We start from the raw sequence: 18,798 nt of genomic DNA on the forward strand, positions 1-18,798 counted from the left end.
CTCTCAGTGTTTCCCCCATTCAATATGAGGTTTACTCTGGGTTTTTCATATATGGCCTTTATTGTGTTTAGGGATAGTCCCTCTAAACCTACTTCGCTGAGTGTTTTTATCACGAACGGATGTTGTACGTCATCAGATGCTTTTTCTTCATCTATTGCAATGATCATATGGTTCTTATTCCTCTTATTTTTTTTAAGATTTATTTATTTGAGAGACAGAGTGAGGGAGAGAGATAGCACAGGGGCAAGGGGGAGAGGGAGAGAGAATCTCAAGCAGACTCCCTGCTGAGCATAGAGCTCTATGCAGGGCTCTATCTCACAACACTGAGATCACGACCTGAGCTGAAATCAAGAGTCGGACACTTAACCAACTGCACTACCCAGGCACCCCTTAACTTTCTCTTACTAATGTGAGGTATCACATTGATGGATTTGCAATTATCACCCTTGGGTGCCAGGAATAAATCCCACTTGATCGTGGTGAATGATCTTTTTAATGTATTGTTGGATTTGGTTTCAAAGCACTTTGATGAGGACTTTTGCATCTATGTTCATCAGAAATGTTGGCCTTTAGTTCTCTGTGGGTTTTTTTTTTTTTTTCTTGTGGTGTCTGTCTGATTTTGGTATCAGAATAATGCAGGTCTCATAGAATGAATTTGGAAGTTTTCCTTCTACTTTTTGGAATAGTTTGAGAAGAAAAGGTATTTATGCTTCTTTAAATGTTTGGTGGAATTCACCTGTGAAGCCATCTGGTCCTGGACTTTTGTTTAGTGGGAGTTTTTTTGATTACTGATTCAATTTCATTGCTGGTGATTGGTCTGTTCAAATTTTCTATTCCTGTTTCAGTTTTGGCAGGTTATATGTTTCTAGGAATTTATCCATTTCTTCTAGGTTGTGCAATTTGTTGGCTATAGTTTTTCATAACATTCTCTTATAATTGTTCATATTTCTGTTTTGTTGGCTGTTACTTCTCCTTTTTCATTTCTGATTTGCTTATTTGAGTTCTCTTTCTCTCTCTCTCCTTGATGAGTGACTAAAAGTTTATCAATTTTGTTGATCTTTTCAAAAAACAGGTCCTGGTTTTATTGATCTGTTCTATGTGTTTTTTGTTTGTTTCCATTTATTTCTTCTCTAATCTTACTATTTCCTTCCTTCCGTTGATTTTGGGTTTTGTTCTTTTTCTAGCTCCTTTAGGTGTAAGGATGTTTGAGCTTTTCCATGCTTCTTAGAGTGGGCCTGTATTGCTATAAACTTCCCTCTTTGAACAGCTTTTGCTGTATCCCAAAGATTGTGGACCCTTGTGTTTTCATTTTCTTTTATCTCCATGGATTTTGGATTTTCTCTTTGATTTCTTGGTTGACCCATTCACTGTTTAATAGCATGTTATTTACCCTCCATGTATTTATGCCCTTTCCAGGTTTTTTCTTGTGGTTGATTTCTAATTTCATAGGGTTGTGGTCAGAAAAGATGCATGGAATGACTTTGATCTTGATTTTGTTTAGACTTGTTCTGTTCCCTAATATGTGATCTATTCTGGGGAATGTTCCATGTGCACTTGAAAAGAATGTGTATTCTGTTTTAGGATGAAATATTCTTACTATATCTGTTAAATCCACCAGATCCAATGTGTCATTCAAAGCCACCGTTTCCTTGTTGATGTTGTTTGGATAATCTGTCTGTTGATGTAAGTGGGATGTTAAAGGTCCCTACTATTATTGTATTACTATCAATTATTTCCTTTATGTTTGTTATTAACTGCTTTAAATATTTGAGTGCTCTCATGTTGGGTGCATAAGTATTTATAATTGTTACATCTTCTTGTTGGATTGTCCCCTGAATGATTATCTAATGTCCTTCTTTGTCTTTTGTTACAATCTTTGTTTTAAAGTCTGTTTTGTCCAATATAAGTATTGCTATCCCAGCTTTCTTTTCACATCCATTTGCATGATAAGTGCTTCTCCATCCCTTCACTTTCCTTTTTTTCTCTTTTTTTAAATTAACATATAATGAATTATTTGTTTCAGGGGTACTGGTCTGTGATTCATCTGTCTTATATAATACCCAGTGCTCATTATAACACATACCCTCCCCAATGCCCATCACCCAGCTACCCCATCCCCCCACCCCCTCCCCTCCAGCAACCCTCAGTTTATTTCCTAAGATTAAGAGTCTCTTATGGTTTGTCTCCGTTTCTGGTTTCATCTTGTTTCACTTTTTCCTCTCTTCCCCTATGATCTTCTGCCTTGTTTCTTAAATTCCACATATCAGTGAGATCATATGATGATTGTCTTTCTCTGAGTGACTTATTTTGCTTAACATAATACCCTCTAGTTCCATTTGTGTCATTGCAAATGGCAAGATTTCATATTTTTGATGGCCGAGTAATATTCCTTTGTGTGTGTGTGTGTGTGTGTGTACACACATGTACACACCACATCTTCTTCATTCATCTGTCGATGGACATCTGGGCTCTTTCCATAGTTTGGCTATTGTGGACGTTGCTGCCATAAACGTTGGGGTGCAGGTGCCCCCTTCGGATCACTACATTTGTATCTTTGGGGTAAATACCCAGTAGTGCAATTGCTGGGTTGTAGGGTAGCTCTAGTTTCAACTTTTTGAGGAACCTCCATACTGTTTTCCAGAGTGGCTGCCCCAGCTTGCATTCCCACTGAAAGTGTAGGCGGGTTCCCCTTTCTCCACGTCCTCACCAACATCTGTCTTTTCCTGACTTGTTAATTTTAGCCATTCTGACTGCTGTGAGGTGGTATCTCATTGTGATTTTGATTTGTATTTCCCTGATGCCGAGTGATGTTGAGCACTTTTTCATGTCTGTTGGCCATTTGGATGTCTTCTTTGCAGAAATGTCTGTTCATGTCTTCTGCCCATTTCTTGATTGGATTTTTTGGGTTTTTTTGGTGTTTGATAAGTTCTTCATAGATTTTGGATACTAGCCCTTTGTCAGATAAGACATTTGCAGATATCTTCTCCCATTCTGTCGGTTGTCTTTCAGTTTTGTTGACTGTTTCCTTTGCTGTGCAGAAGCTTTTTACCTTGATGAAGTCCCAGTAGTCCATTTTTGCCTTTGTTTCCCTTGCCTTTGCAGATGTGTCTGCCTTGCAGAACTTGCCACAGCTGAAGTCAAAGAGGTTGATCATCCCTTCACTTTCCATGTACATGTGTCTTTAGGTCTGAAATGAGTCGGTTGGGGACAGCATATAGACGGGTCTAGTTTTTTTTTATCCTTTCTGTCACCCTATGCCTTTTGATTAGAGCATTTAATCTATTGACATTGAAAGTAATTATTGATAGGTATGTACTTATTGCCATTTTGTTACTTGTTTTATGGTTGTTTTGTAGTTTTTGTTTGTTTCTTTTCTTCTCTCATGATAAGTGGGCTTTCTTTAATGATATACTTGGATTCCTTTCTCTTCATTTTTTGCCTATCTATTACTGGTTTTTGATTTGTGGTTACCATTAGGTTTATATGTAACATCTTCTGCATATGGCAGTCTATATTAAGTTGATGGTCACTTAATTTTGAACACAATCTTTACTCCTCTCCCTGCCACATTTTAGGTATATTGTGTCATACTTCATGTCCTTTTATTTTGTGAGTCCTTTGACTGATTTTTATGATACATTTACTGTGTTTGTGCTTCCTCCTTTCCTTAGTCTTTCTTACGGTCTTTCCTTTCCACTCAGCGTCTCCTTTACCATTTCTTGTAGGGCTGGTTTAGTGGTCCTGAATTCCTTCAATACTTGTTTGTTTGAGAAACTCCTTATCTCTCTTTCTATTCTGAATGGCAGCCTTGCTGGATAGAGTATTCTTGCCTGCAGATTTTTTCCTTTCAGCACTTTGAGGATATCATTCTACTCCTTTCTGGCCTGCAAAGTTTCTGCTGAAAAATCCACTCATGACCTTATGAGGTTTCCCTTGTATGTAACTGCTTTCTTTTCTCTTGCTGCTCTTAAAATTCCCTTTATCACTGCTTTTTGACATCTTAGTTGCTGTGTGTCTTGGCGTGAAATTCTGTGGGTTGATTTTGTTGGTGGATCTCTGTGCTTCCTGGATCTGGATTTCTGTTTCTTTCCCCAGATTGGAGTGGTGCTGGTCACTGTATGGGCTGCTTGCACAGTACCAGGCCTGTGGCATCACCTTGTATGGGCTCTGGCCAAGAGCATATTAGAGAGGGTAGGAGCCAAAGCAAAGCATGGTGGGGGCAGTGCATTGGGGCAACTGTACTAGCAAGTTTGCACCCTGCCATTCCTCTGTGGGAGGGGCTCTGCAGTGCCCAGACTGAGGCCAGCTGTCCAGAGGGATGGATTGTGGGAAGCACAGCATGGGTGTGGGGCAACAGTGCTAGCAAGTTAGGTAGTGAGTCCTGCAGGTGCCTATCTGTTTATGCTGGGGGGCAGGGGAGGGAAATGGCACCTGCCAGTTCCTTTGTTCCTGGAGGAGTTCCCCAGCAATTTCTGTCCCTCTAGAACATGCTCTGAGATTAGTAAAAAACTCTCCCTCCTATATGCTCCAGGCTCCTTGCAAAGGGCTGCTTCTCTGCTGTATCTCCATGGGCTTCATGTTGTGCTGTCTCTTTAAGGGCAGGGGCTCAGTTTCCTCTTGGCCCTCCTGCTCTCCCAGAGCCAAGCCCCAGGTCTTGAGTCCCACTGTAAGAACTTAGAACATTCAGCCAAATGTTTTTCTGGTTTTCAAAGCCAAATGTTATGGGGATTCATTTTCCCTGTGTGGCCTCCCAGGTGTGGGGCGTCTCTTTCTCTCCCTTCTCTGTGCCTTCGGTTGCCTCCCTCCCATGGCTGGTGGGGCAAATTCATTTAGTTCTGACCTTGTCTCCACCCTTCCTGCCCTCTTCGATGTGGCCTCCTCTCTACATTTAGTTGTGGGGCTTATCCTGTCAGTCTTCAGGTGGTTTCTGAGGTGAGCGTTATCTGTATCCATGGGACGAGGTGATCCTAGGGTCCTCCTACTCCACCATCTTCCTGGAAATAGTTATAGTTTGTGATGAATTTTTAACAATTGCATTGTGGTCAAAGAAAGTGAGATATATATATATCTGAAATAGGCTTCTGAAAGTTATTGAAGTTTGCTTTAAACTTTACAGTATGGTCAATTTTTATAAATGTTCTATGCACATTTGAAGGGAATGTGTATTCTATAACAGCTGAGGGGAAATGTTATGCGCAGGACTGTTGGTTCAAACTTGTTCATTGTTTTATTCAAATCCACTGTGTCCTCACTGCCTTTTTTTTTTTTTTGTCTGCTTAGTTCATTAATTATTGAAATAGTTGTATTAAAAATCTTCCATTTTGGGGCACCTCAGTGGCACAGTTGGTTAAGTGTCTGACTCTTGATCTCAGCTCAGGTCTTGATCTCAGGGTCGTGAGTTCAAGCCCTGTGTTGGGCTCCACGCTGGGCATGGAGCCTACTTAAAATAAAAAACTTAAATAAAACCTTCTACTTTGATGGTAGATTGTCAGTTTCACCTTGTAATTCTGTCCCTTTTTGCTTCATATATTTTAAGGTTATGTTAAATGAGCATACAGAGTTTGACTTTTTATATCTTCCTGGCAAATTAGAGCTTTCAGCCACATATAAAAATCTTCTTTATTACTAGCTAGATTTCTTATATTAAAGTCTGCTTTGTCTTATATAACGAAACCAATTTCCTTTGTATGATATTAGCTTGGTGTCTCTCATTTTATCCTTTGTCTTTTAATCTTTCTGTGCCTTTATATTAGGAGAGATTTTTTTAATCAGCATAGAACTGAATGTTTTATTCACCTTAATATGTATCTTTTAACTGGGGGATTTTGTTCATTAATATCTATTCTGCTATCATTTTATTATAGACTTTCTATTCTTTTTTTTCTTCCTTGCCTCCTTGTGGGTTGAATTTGGGGTTTTTTTCTTCCATTTTCTTCCCTTCTGCTAATTTGCATGTTATATGATCCATATCTACTGTTCTAATGGTTAGCATAGCTATTTTAATAAGCATCCTTAAAAGGAATAAATTTGTCAGTTTTGTTACTCTCCTCACAATTAATACAAAGACTTTAGAATAGTTTGATCTCAACTGTTCATTCGTCAAATGATATTCTCAATTTGCAGTGATTTCAGGTGTTCTCTATTATTTATTTATAAATACCACAAATTCCACTTCATTTTATACACTCAATGTTTATTTAAATTTATTTAAATTCAATTAAATTTACTCACATTTTTGCTCCTTGCCTCTTTCTACATTACAGACCAGTTCCCTGAGTTATGTCCATTAGAAGTTTCATTATTTTAAGAGTCTACTGGTGAAACTCTCATTCTTTCTTTATGTGAAGAGGTGTGTATTTTCCCCCTCGTACTTGGGGGAAAAAAATGGTTTTATAGAAGGGAGAATTCTAGGATAACAGCTATTTTCTGTGAGTTTATTGAAAGCGTTATTCCTCCATGTCTTTGCTGCCATTTTGGCTTCTGAGCAGTCAGCCATCATCTGGGTTTGGGGGGGATTTTTGTTTTTTGTTTGGGTTTGGTCAAAATCTTGTCTTTGCTCTGAAGTTAATCAGCTAATTTTAAGACCTGTATTTCCTTTTTGGTGAAGGTGTCAGTATGAAGTATCTTGAGGGTGTCTTTTTTTTTTTTTTTAAGATTTTATTTATTTATTTGAGGGGAGAGAGAGAGAGAGAAAGTGCACAACCAGAGCAGAGGGGCAGAGGGAGAGGGAGAAGCAGGCTTCCTGCTCAGCAGGGAGCCCAATATGTCGGACTCGATCCCAGGACCCTAGGTCATAACCTGAGCCAAAGGCAGATGCTTCATTGACTGAGCCACTCAGGCACCCCCTTTGAGGGCTTCTTTATATTAATTCCACCTGAAATTTGTTTTCTTGAACTCACATTGTCTTTCAGCAGTTCCAGAACATTCTCAGCCAGGACCTCAGAGATTGCTTTTTGCCTGTTCTCTCTGTCGGTTTCTTCTGAGCTCTTAGGAAACTTACGTGATTTTTTTTCACCATTATCCACATATTTTAATAGATTTCAGAGTTTACATCTGTGTGTCTGCACTGCAATTTGGATAACTTTTCCACTTTTATCACACAGCTGTCTCATTCGCTCAGCTTTGTTTAAATCTCCTGTTTAATCCACTCATTGAGCTTTAAATTTTAATGAATACATTCTAGTTTTAGACCTTTTATTTTTTAAAGATTTTATTTATTGGAGAGAGAGTGAGAGAGCACAGGCAGGGAGAGCAGCAGAGGGAGAAGGAGAAGCAGACTCCCTGTGGAGCCGGGAGCTGGACTCGAGACTCGATTCCAGGACCCTGAGATCCCGACCTTAGCCGAAGGCAGTTGCTTAAACCAAGTGAGCCACCCAGTCGCCCTCTTTGGTTATTTTTATAATTTTGCTTGTTCATTTTTATATTCTCTTGTTCTTTGCTCAAATATCGAGGCTTCTCCTTTATTTACTCTTTTTTTAAGTTTTAGAATATGTTCATTAGAGGATGATCTTAAGGCAACTTCTGATTTGTCAATTTACAGAGGTTTTGTTTAGATTAAAGGTGCTGTGCTATAGATTAAAGGTGACATAAAGACATAAGGTGTCTTAAAGGTGACATAATTGGTAGCAATTATCATTAGCTTCTTTCTCCTGGAATTGCCCATCAGCGTAGCGCAGAATGATCATTTCTAAATTGCTAAAAACACATTTATTAAAGGCTTCTGCTGTGCTTCTCTTCGCAGAGTAATGCCATCACAGCCCATCATTTCAGTAAGTTTTGTCACTTCTCAGAATCCACCTTCTCAGAAAGCAAAGGTCCATGCAGGATCATCGATTCTGAGTATGTTTGGAGAGCCTCTGAAATTGCCTCTATTCCTGACTCCAGCAATGCTAAATTTATATTTGAACTTAAAGTTGGGTCAGGGGCAGAGGCTGTGACCTACTGAGACTGTAAGAGCCTAGTTAGGTTTCTGAAGGGTGATTCCTAAAGCGATCGTTTCGGTCTTAACTGCTAAATTGTGCTCAGAAGGTTGAAGTTATTTTTGAAAGTCGCCTTTCAATGTGCAGCGGTCCACCTAGTGCCCAGGCTAAAGCAGGAAGTTTCCATACTTGCCCTTTCTGTGCAGTGGCTTGATTTCTTGTTCGCCCTTATGGTGTCACAGCTTCATGTGTGGCTTCCTCCTAGCCATCTCACCTCATGTGGACCCCAGGCTGAGTCACGGCCTCCCCACATCCCATGAGGCAATCAGAATAACAGCTTACAGTCTACAGGGTTCAGTAGAAACCATCATAGAAAGACCGCTTTGACCCTTGCTCAGTGCTTGGTTCAGCCTCCCGAGATGCCTTAATTTTGTGCCACTTTAGTGACACATCTTTAAATGATGTTGAGATATATGTTTAAGCATTTTCATGGGCTCAGCAGATGGGTTATTTATCCATATACGTGTGTCATACAGCTAGACACAAAAGTCTCCAGCCTCTTCTCTGGCTTACTCCACAGTTAGGCTTTTACTAGACCATTCCACCAAAACCACTCTCATTGAGAGCACCAGTGATGGTTGCATGGCCAGATCCTGTGGCGAATGCCATCTTCATCCTTCTCATACACCTCAGCAGGATTGGGCGTAGCTGATGATTCCGTCTCTCTNGCTGATGATTCCGTCTCTCCCAAACAGCTTCTCCCTGTGGCTTGCAGGATACCTCACCTTTGTGGTTTTGCTTCTGTTTCACTAGACCCTGTCCTTTTGGTGTCTGGTCTCTTGGGCTGGGCTCATCTCTTCTAGATATTAGCATTCCTGAGACCGCAATCCTGACCTTTTTCTCTACATTCCTATTGGGTGATAGCTAACCCAAGACTATGAATGCATCTGAGTGCCCATAACCACCCAATTTATGTTTTCACCCTCATTTGTCCCGAACTCAAGACTTCCATTCAACTGACTGATAGATAGCTCCCCTAGGTGTCTAGTGTCTGTGAGGGATCTCAGACTCAACATGCTTAAAACATATTCCTCTTCCACATTCTCCCTCCAAAAAGCCCAGTCTCTCCCAGTTCCTTCCTATATCTTTACATGGCATTGTCATTGACCCCATCGCTAGGAGTTAATGACTTCTCTCATCCCCTCACATCTCTCCCCCAATCCATCAGTGGGTCTTATAGTGTCTACCTGTGGAATTATCTTGAACCTGATCGCTCCTCATGTCCACCTTCCATNCTCCCAGTTCCTTCCTATATCTTTACATGGCATTGTCATTGACCCCATCGCTAGGAGTTAATGACTTCTCTCATCCCCTCACATCTCTCCCCCAATCCATCAGTGGGTCTTATAGTGTCTGCCTGTGGAATTATCTTGAACCTGATCACTCCTCATGTCCACCTTCCAAGCCAGACACCCGGACAACCATCAGAGTCCCTAAATGCCCTCCTGGTTTCCATTGTTGTCTCCCCACCTCCAGGGCTGCCACCATCATCATCACCTCCTCCAGCTACAGATCTTTTGAAAATATAAGTCAAATCATGCCATTCTCCTATTCAGAATGCTCATGCTTAGACTAAAATCTGGACTCCTTACCCTGGGGAACGAGACTCTGCAGTGTCTGGCCCCTGTTGATTCTCTCACCTCTCCTCTCTCTGCTTCCGCCTGTTCCTCTTATCCTTCTGCCCACTGGCCTTTCCCCTTTCCCTCAAACACGTCAGACTGAATCCGGGCTCAGTGCCCTTACTCACCCTGTTCCCTGTACCTCAAAAGCTCTTCTCCCATTTCTTTCTGTGGCTCACTCCTTCCCATAATTTCCATTTGTGCTCAAATATCACCTCAGTAGAAAGCCCTCACTGACTACTCCATAGAAAATAGGACTATCTGTAGTCTGTTTCCCCTCACAGCTTTCAACACCATGTGAAAATATACAATTTATTTCATCGATTGTGTTACCTATTTATTTTTCCCATTAGCATGTATACTTCATAAGGGCAGAGCCTTTGTTTCTCTCATTTATCATTTTCTCCTCAGAACCTGGAAGCATGGTTGGCCTCAAATANTTCCGCCTGTTCCTCTTATCCTTCTGCCCACTGGCCTTTCCCCTTTCCCTCAAACACGTCAGACTGAATCCGGGCTCAGTGCCTTTACTCACCCTGTTCCCTGTACCTCAAAAGCTCTTCTCCCATTTCTTTCTGTGGCTCACTCCTTCCCATAATTTCCATTTGTGCTCAAATATCACCTCAGTAGAAAGCCCTCACTGACTACTCCATAGAAAATAGGACTATCTGTAGTCTGTTTCCCCTCACAGCTTTCAACACCATGTGAAAATATACAATTTATTTCATCGATTGTGTTACCTATTTATTTTTCCCATTAGCATGTATACTTCATAAGGGCAGAGCCTTTGTTTCTCTCATTTATCATTTTCTCCTCAGAACCTGGAAGCATGGTTGGCCTCAAATATTTGATATATTGATATGTCTCATTTTGTGCAATAGATGCTCAGTATATTTTTGAAATGAAGACTGAAAGTCACTTCACTGCCACAATAACCAGTGAGATAGAGATGATTTTCCCAATCATATAGGTGAGGAGACCAAGACACAGAGGTGTCAAATGAATTGTCCATGATTACACCTCTAGTAAGTGTCCAAATTAAACCCAAGGGTAGAATGACTTTAGAGGCCATCATATTTTTTTTTATTTTCAATTTTTTGAAAATTTTTTCTAACGTTCACTGTGAAATAACGTCAGACTTACCAAAAGAAGTTGCAAAAATAGTACAGAGTTCCCTTGTGCCTTCACAGAGCTTTCTCACATGATCCCATCTTGTATAACCATAATGCAGTTACCAAAACCAGAAAGCTAATATTGGTGGAGAGCTTGTCACTCCTGAACAGACCTTATTCACACTTCGCCAGTTGTCCCGCTAATGTGTCCTGTCTCCTGGGTCTCCTCCAGCATGGAGGTCTCTCTCTTTCACCACTGTGACCATTCCAAAGTGGACCCTCCTCTCACCGTCGGGGTCGAATCTATGCAGAGTGCTGGCCACGTGGGAAGTTTTCCACAGTAATAGCTGTTCTTGTTGGGGAAATAAATACACCTTCCTTTTGAGGAGTGGAAGGGGAAATGCCTCTTCACATTGTGTTTGTTGTGCTTAGCTTGGCTGACCTGGAAGTGTTTATAAAGAACAGCGAGAGTGGCATGCTCAAGAAGGTTGAGAAAGGAGATTTCGAAGGATTGGTTGAGGTTATGGGACACCTCCTGGCTCTGAAGGAACGGCAGAGCAGCACCGATGAGATGTTTGAGCCCTTAAAGCAGACTATTGAACTGCTGAAGTCCTATGAACAAGAATTGCCGGACATGGTGTTTAAGCAGCTGGAGGTCAGTACACCATTTGTTTTCCGAATAAAAGAAATAGAGGGAAAGTTTCTGGCCTTCAGAATGGGGTGAGGTGGGTTGAGGTAGATGAGAAACGGGGCTTGGTGAGGACCCAAGGCTCATGTTTTGGAATACCTGTGTGACGGATGTGTGCTCTCTAGCACATTCTGGAAGCTCCATAAATATGAAACAGTGCAATGCTGGAGAGAGATGGGAGAATTGATGTGGATGAAGTGTTTTGGGGTTTCTTTTTGGGGGGGGGGATGAGCCAAGTTTTTGATTCAGAGGGAAAAAAAAGCAAGTGTGAGAAACATGAAGAGGCCCTAAAGCAATGTGAGGCATGAAAGAAAATAATCAAGCACTCTGAGAAAATACAGAAAAGGACACAGGTTAGAGGCGGAGGGCGACAAGGATATGGGGGAGGCAGAAGGAGGGCATAGGCAGCAAGCAGGCGACCAGGGAGAGACGGGTCAGGGGAGGGGAGCACACGACGCCATGAGGTCACAGCATGGCCTTGTCGTGGACATGAAGACATCTGGGTGCCGCCCAGCACAGGTCTGCGGGCGAGGGGGAGTGCGACGTGGGTCTGACCACACGGAGGTCGTCTTCGCAGGAGCTGCCCGAGAAGTGGAACAACGTGAAAAAGATGGCCGTCACCATGAGGCAGCAGGTGGCGCCGCTGCAGGCGAACGAAGTGGCCCTCCTCCGCCAGAGGTGCTCAGCCTTTGACCTGGAACAGCAGCAGTTCTGCGAGCAGTTCCGCAGGGAAGCCCCGTTCAGGTACGGACCCACTCCTTTCTTCTCAGCGTGGCAGTCTTTGGGTAACAGAGGGTCTCTCGGTTGAGTTATTGAATTCTTCTAGCGGAGGAAGACGAGTTAAGGCTTCCCTCCCACTTGGGTCTGTTGGTTAGAACCTGGTGCCAACGTGGGCAGAGTCCCATCGTGGCCTGGACGAGATGACCAAAGGTTGCACGCAAACACTGTGCCTTAAAAACAAAAGTCTAGAAGCTCTGTGTCTTTACATTTGCCAAGGGACGGTAGGTGAGCAAATCACAAGGTTTTTGACAAAGGCATTTGTGTTCTAAGTTCTCACAGACTTGTGTTCTTTTGGTTTGAAAAAGTGGCTGGTAGAAATTGAAAATAGTTCTGGGAGGCACTTTGGAAGCCTAAGGGAAGGATTTAAGGTGATGGATTTGTTTCTCTCTCTGCTTAGTACTGCTGCTCAGACCCTTCCCCACTTGTGATAAGCAGTGTTAACTTAAAGCAACGGTAGGACCAGGCAGCATCATTCGGATGGGTCCACACTGCGTGCGTGCACGCATGTGCACACACACACACACACACACACACACACACACACGAGCTTAGCTTGAATTCTCCTTTGGTGGAGAAGTAAGTGTACCAGGGGTCTGTGCTCAGTCCACTCCAGCCAGAACAAGCCGATTCTCAGTGTCCCATGTCTCCTGATGTGTCAGCTGAGACAGGTCCTCTCCCTCAGTCCAGCTCCGTGACTGGCTTTCTGCTTCCCTAGCCGACCTTCCTGCCGGCTCTCCACTACAGTTTAGGACAGACAAGCTGAGACGGCTCCAAACTGGAAAACGCCCTATGTAAGAGGTGACAGACCTTTTCATTGTCAGGGGTACTTACCTGTAGAAAACAATATTACGTGGGGAGACAATGCATTAAAGCAATGAACGAAGCCAAAAACTAACTCTGTGCTTCAGATCCCACATCTGTATAATGGGGCAAATCATGGGATCCATCTCATAAGGTTGTTGCTAGAATGAAAGAAGTAATTTTTGCGAGTGGGTGCCGTGGTATCTGGCACGAGGGTGACCAGCCATCCCAGTTTTCCCTTGGTGTTTCTGGTTTGAGCGCTGCAAGTCACACTTCCAGGGAAGCCCCTCTGTTTCTGGCAAACTGGAACCATTGGTCACCCAACATGGCAGCCAAGAAGGACCTGCCTGTTCTTCTTATTCACTCACCACACATTTATTAAGCAGCTCCCGTCTCCCAATTACTGTACTTGGGACTGGAGGGAACGACAGGAGTACGTTAAGAGGCAGGGCAGGACAGATGGGTAAACTCCGCATAAGATGGACGTGTATATGACAGGAGACTCTAAGGCAGGGCGCCGCCATGTTGGCCGCACATTACAATCACCTAGGGAGTCTCTAAAATTTCCAATGTCCAGTCTGCCTCGCAGACCAACTAAATCACATTCTCCAGGGATAAGACCTGGCATCAGTAGTTTTAAAGCTCTTCAGGTGATTTGATTCCAATGTGCAGCCAACTTTGAGACTTGCTGCCCTAGGAGGAAGTCACTCGTTGCCTTTTAAGCAATCATGCCCAGGTGTGTATTTCCAAATGGGTCTGTACCCCTCTAGAATAATCGCCTTCGGAGCTATGCCCTTGTTCCAAGGAAATACCTGTTGCTCTCAACTTCGGCGAGACTCCCTCTGGGACTGTTCTTTCAGGGTCTGAGACATATTCTCTGGACTCTCCTTTGGACATGCAACTGAATTTTTGAAATCCAGCACCAATCATGCAGAACCAAAGCTGGTGAGAGAGGTGGTTATCAAGCTGAGTAATACTGCTTAGTGGTAACAGTCCCACCAACGGCAACAGCCGTGAAAGCAAGGACATGAATATCTTTGCATCAACTGGCCCTTAAAATTTTTTTCAAAAAAGGAACTCCAGAGATATTTGGGGAAATATTTTCCCAAAGGGTCTTCTGATAACTGCGTGAAAGCAAACAACGCCGGTTTGCTGGTGTGATTTTGTGTGTCAGTTGGAAACATGGTATCCTTCCTTCATAGTTATATCCTCTACGTATATTGATCCGCTGGTGGTGTTTTTGTGTGTGTGTGTGTGTGTGTGTGTGTGTGTGTGTGTGTATTTTAATGCAATGGCTGCGTTGTTTTTTCTTTCTTAGCACTTGTATCTGCTGGCTGGGAGGATATTGCTTCCCTTAGCTGGGTTTTCCAAAACTCGCATCTGTTAATTTGACATGCAGATGAATCTTTGTAAGAGAATACTTTGAAAAGAACTGCTCACAGCAGCGTGGAAAGGCGAACATGACTTCAATTGTGATGCATTTGTCTTCTTGTCAAGAAAACATCAGGACTAGAGCGGAATTGTGGATTTTGTGCTGAAGGGCATCTTAGTGGGAATCAGCTCATGCCTCGTTTTGTTCCTTAGTTTGGTGTATGGGAATGTGTGTGCTTGACGTTTTAAGGCGCGTTGTGTGGCCAAGGATTTTAATTTGGGCTCCTTCCCTTTTAGATCATTTGTGAATGTCTAAAATGCAGACCCTGGTGCATTCCTCTGTGAGTGCAAGTTTCTGTTCCTGATTAGAGTGTAGGGAGAGCTCGCGTGGATCTTGTCTCTGAGGAGGAAGAAGAAAGCGAGTGTCTCGTTAGGCTCTTGCAGCCTAGCCTGTCAGATGCTGGGTGATGTCCGGTTGCTCGTGTTGAGGTTCTTTGTGTTCAAGTGTGACTTCCTTCCGTAGTTCTTAACTCTGAGCTGTATCAGCGTATTCCTAGCCGAGCTCCCTCACTTCACAGTAATTGGCCAAATCACCACACTCAGACTCTGGGACTTTCCACAACTCTTAAAGTTGGAGACGAGTTTCCCCCTTTGAGTGAAAGGAACGTTCCACACGCCTAGTGGCATTCTCCAGTTCAGTGTTCCTGACCTTGAGCAGGCTTCTTGACCGTAAGGAATGACGCCATGACATCCAGTCGTCTTCCCCACATGAAGACCAAGGTTACCCAGGGGATTCTTAGCCAAACACTTGATCTCAATGAGCTCCAGCTCAGTGGAGACCATTGGTGTTTTCAGCTGGCTGGCTACCAGATCCTGTGAACGGGTAAGAGTGCTTTCTTGAAGACACCCGGCCTTTTGGTACTGTCCTTCATGACAACTAGAGAAAGCAAGGCTTTCCAGAAAGCCCAGTGCAGCAGACATGAGGAAAGAAGGGCCTCTGTCTTGTGCAGTGTCTGTTGTCTCTTCCATAGCTGGAGCAAAGGGCAGGGTTAGTCACCAGATCTCCCACAGACATATCAGTGCCCTAAGACCTGTCATTAGTTCAGCTTGACCCTGTTCTTTCAGTTAATCTGACTCATTCACCTGATTCAGGCTTCCACAGAGCAGAAGAGGTCGTGGTCTCAAAAAACCAATGTTAGTGTTGGGATTTTAAGATAATACATATTCCCTAACCTCAGGGATGATTTCAGACATGAGTAGTCAGACATGTTCATTGGGCAGCCAACTGGAAGCCTCACATGAGGAGGCCGTCCACACCCACTGTAGAAGATGGTGCTTGAGCCAACGGGAAAATGCATATTAGCCATTTGGAAAAAGATGAGTGGGAGGGGAGGGTATTCCGGGCAAAGGAAGCAGAAGGTCCAAAGGCACAGAACGGTGAGAATGTAAGAAATAGTAAGAAAATGCAGGGTGTAGATGTGAGAACTGAGAGGTCCACACCAGCAGGTTTTGGCCACAGTCAGCCACTGAAGAGTCTAAGCATGAGGCTAACACAGTGTAAACACCACTATCCCATGGCTACAGAGAACGGGACCAAGTGATACTGACTCAAGGTCAAGTGCTCCATGGGAAATTGACGGTGGCAGCCCGGGCAAGAAGCAGTAGCCCTGGACTGAGCCAGTGGCATGACAACGGAGAGAGAACGGATCTGGAAGAGATTTCGGAGGGGAATTGGCAGGATTGATTGAGTACAGGAGATGAGCAGGGCGACTGGCACATTCTGGACCAGTCAGTGGAAGGCAGTGCTCCACTGCTCACCAACACGGGGGCCACCGAATGGGAAGAACCGGAAGATCCTGGGGTTTGGATTGGGGGAGGGGGGTTTTAGGATGCAAGGGGGTGTCGTCATCGAATGCACAGATATAGTTCTGAGGTGGCTTCCCAAGAATTAATTCACCCATTCCTCCCTCTGTCTCTCTCCATACCTATGTCTAGGTCAGGCCTAAGTTGATCGTTTTTCTGTGATCGGACACATGAACACCAAATATCCCTTTCTCTAAATTCTATTCATCCTGACTTTCCAGGCATTTGTCTTTTAGATTAAAATACTTTTGCATTATTATTTCAATTTTAAAGACTGACTACACCCCCTTCCCTCCTATTGCTTTCTTGTTCTCGTACTGTATTGTCCCCCAGGGTTTGGAGAACCACTTCTAGATTATTAGGCACATTAATCAGGTCTGTGGATATCCTGACAATGTGCACTAGAGTTTTGAAATGGGAAGAGGGTTACCTGCCCTCATGTCTAGGGATTCTTTTCACCACTTAGGCCAAATTAACTTTTATGTGCGCTCAGCTACAGGAAATGACTGTCCACAAATTTAAACTATAAACAAAAATTACGCCACGAGGTGGATGACGTTTGCAATAGATTTGACAAAGGATCACTTCTTCCAGATATTTGAGGGCCGGTATTAATTTAAGGGAGTTCACACGTGCTGAGGAAAGAATGGTCGGAAAGACCATTTATTTGTCTCTCGTGTACACCCCCAGACACTGTAGGAGCTCCCATCTTCCCCAGGAAGTTATTCCTGAGTTACACCCCATTTATAAAGTGAACAGAATGTGGGCTCTTAGAGTTCGTCTGGTAGATCTTGTACAGCAAGAGGTGAAATTCGCTTTGCAAGTCACCCCAGTCAAGATGAAAAGTACAACCTGTGCACCCCGACAATTAGTCTTTGGAAACGAAGGATAAGGAGAAGGATCACGCGTGCGTGGTGAGCTTTCCCGCTGGACCACGGGCCATGAAGATATTACATTGCTTCCCTTCTGGTTCTTTTTCCACCGCTCTCCTGGGGGACAAAGCACCTTGCCTACGTGGACAAAGGACCCTCCTCAGCTCTGAGGACTTCAACCTCATGTTCCGTTCTGGAACTCCCGGGAGCTGGCGAACAGCGAAGGTGTGCCGTGATGTTCAGTCCCATTCTCTTCGGATGTAAATGCACAACCGTAGCACACGAGCCAAAAACTATTAAGGTGGAACAAGCAAGAACCGCACATAGCAAGCATCAAAGTTAATCTGACGCTAATTTAATGGTATGGATAACTGTTATTGTGTTGCATGGTAATTAGGCTTAAGTGGCGAGCAGTTCAGGTAAATGACTTTAATTAGGATTACTTTCCATCCGTCAAGTCAAATATTTCCAAAGACAACTGAGAGAAGAGGCAGTTCAAGAAAAGGACTTTGTATGTCCTCCTCCCCTCCATACCCCACTACCCAACACGCATACACACATGTCCAGACACACACGCAGTAGACTGGAGGACATGACCAACTCTCCAGTCATTCATTTTCTCCCAACCTTCCCCTTGGTGATGAACCCCATGATGTCCTAATCTGATTTTATATTTTTTCTAGATTAATTTATTTGAGAGAGAGAGAGAGAGAACGAGCAGGAGGGGCAGAGGGAAAGGGAGAGAGAATCTCAAGCAGACTCCATGCTGAACGTGGAACCTGATGTGGGGCTCAGTCTCATGACTCTGAGATCATGACCTGAGTGGAAACCAAGAGTTGGATGCTTAATGGACTGTGCACCCAGGCGCCCCTTCCCTATTCTGATTTTACAGGAACACAGTATCCACGCTGAAGTCAGGATGCCCCAATATCTAACCCTCCAAGCACACAGAGAAAAGAAACCTGAGATCGCTGATGGGGAGAAAGGAGATTAGGGGAGGAAAACGGGAGGCTCCTTGAATACCTTGATTCTGCATGCTTCTGACCAAAGAAATGTTCTGCCCATGTGGGTTCCTTTGCATGTAGGGTTCTTTATTTTTTTTTTTATGTTTAAGTAATCTGTATACCCAACATGGGGCTCTAGCTGACGACCCCCGAGATCAAGAGTCACACGCTCCACCGACTGAGCCAGCCAGGTGCCCCTGCGTGTTGGGCCCTTGTGTTGGAGGAGAGGCTATGCCAGGAACGCAGGTCTGGAGGGGTAGCACCGTAAAGCAGGCGAGGGGCAGGTGCAGTGGGGTCATGCTGTGAGCCCTGGAGAGAAGAGGGTGAGGAAATGTGACCTACAGCTGTAAAGCTAGATACAGCGTCTACAGCAGTCGGGTCCAGAACCAGAGGCCAGCCAGGATGCAGGAGGGAGCAGGCCAGAGTGGGGGAAAGGGAGATCAAGGACAACTTGGCTGAGGGACTTAAGAAGATGAGGAGCTGACTCAAGGACATAGTGAAGGAACGGGACAGTGAGTGTACAGGGCATTGCTGAGGGCTTTGTGGTTGGTCCTCAAGGTCCTCTACCAGTGATTCCCGAACTTAGAAGGTGTTGTTACCTGAAGGGGCACAGGCCACCAGTGTGAGTTTTACCAGGGTCAAGGACACCAACCTGGCCCATTGGAACCACCCGGAGAGCTTGAAAGCAAAATGCCTTTGCCCGGGTCTCACC

At 43.9% G+C, this 18,798-nt stretch overlaps 1 protein-coding gene across 1 annotated transcript in view; it reads left to right on the forward strand.

The window, feature by feature from the left end:
• DNAH9 (dynein axonemal heavy chain 9) overlaps window positions 1-18,798 on the forward strand; it is a 1,064,222-nt gene that overhangs the window by 57,905 nt on the left and 987,519 nt on the right. Inside the window, exons 18-19 of the mRNA XM_034647281.1 lie at window positions 11,140-11,362; window positions 11,973-12,139. Coding sequence (XP_034503172.1) covers window positions 11,140-11,362; window positions 11,973-12,139 — 390 coding nt within the window. The remainder of the gene's footprint in view (window positions 1-11,139; window positions 11,363-11,972; window positions 12,140-18,798) is intronic.

The sequence above is a fragment of the Ailuropoda melanoleuca genome, chromosome 17 (assembly GCF_002007445.2).
Source record: "Ailuropoda melanoleuca isolate Jingjing chromosome 17, ASM200744v2, whole genome shotgun sequence".
Lineage (NCBI taxonomy): Eukaryota > Metazoa > Chordata > Mammalia > Carnivora > Ursidae > Ailuropoda > Ailuropoda melanoleuca.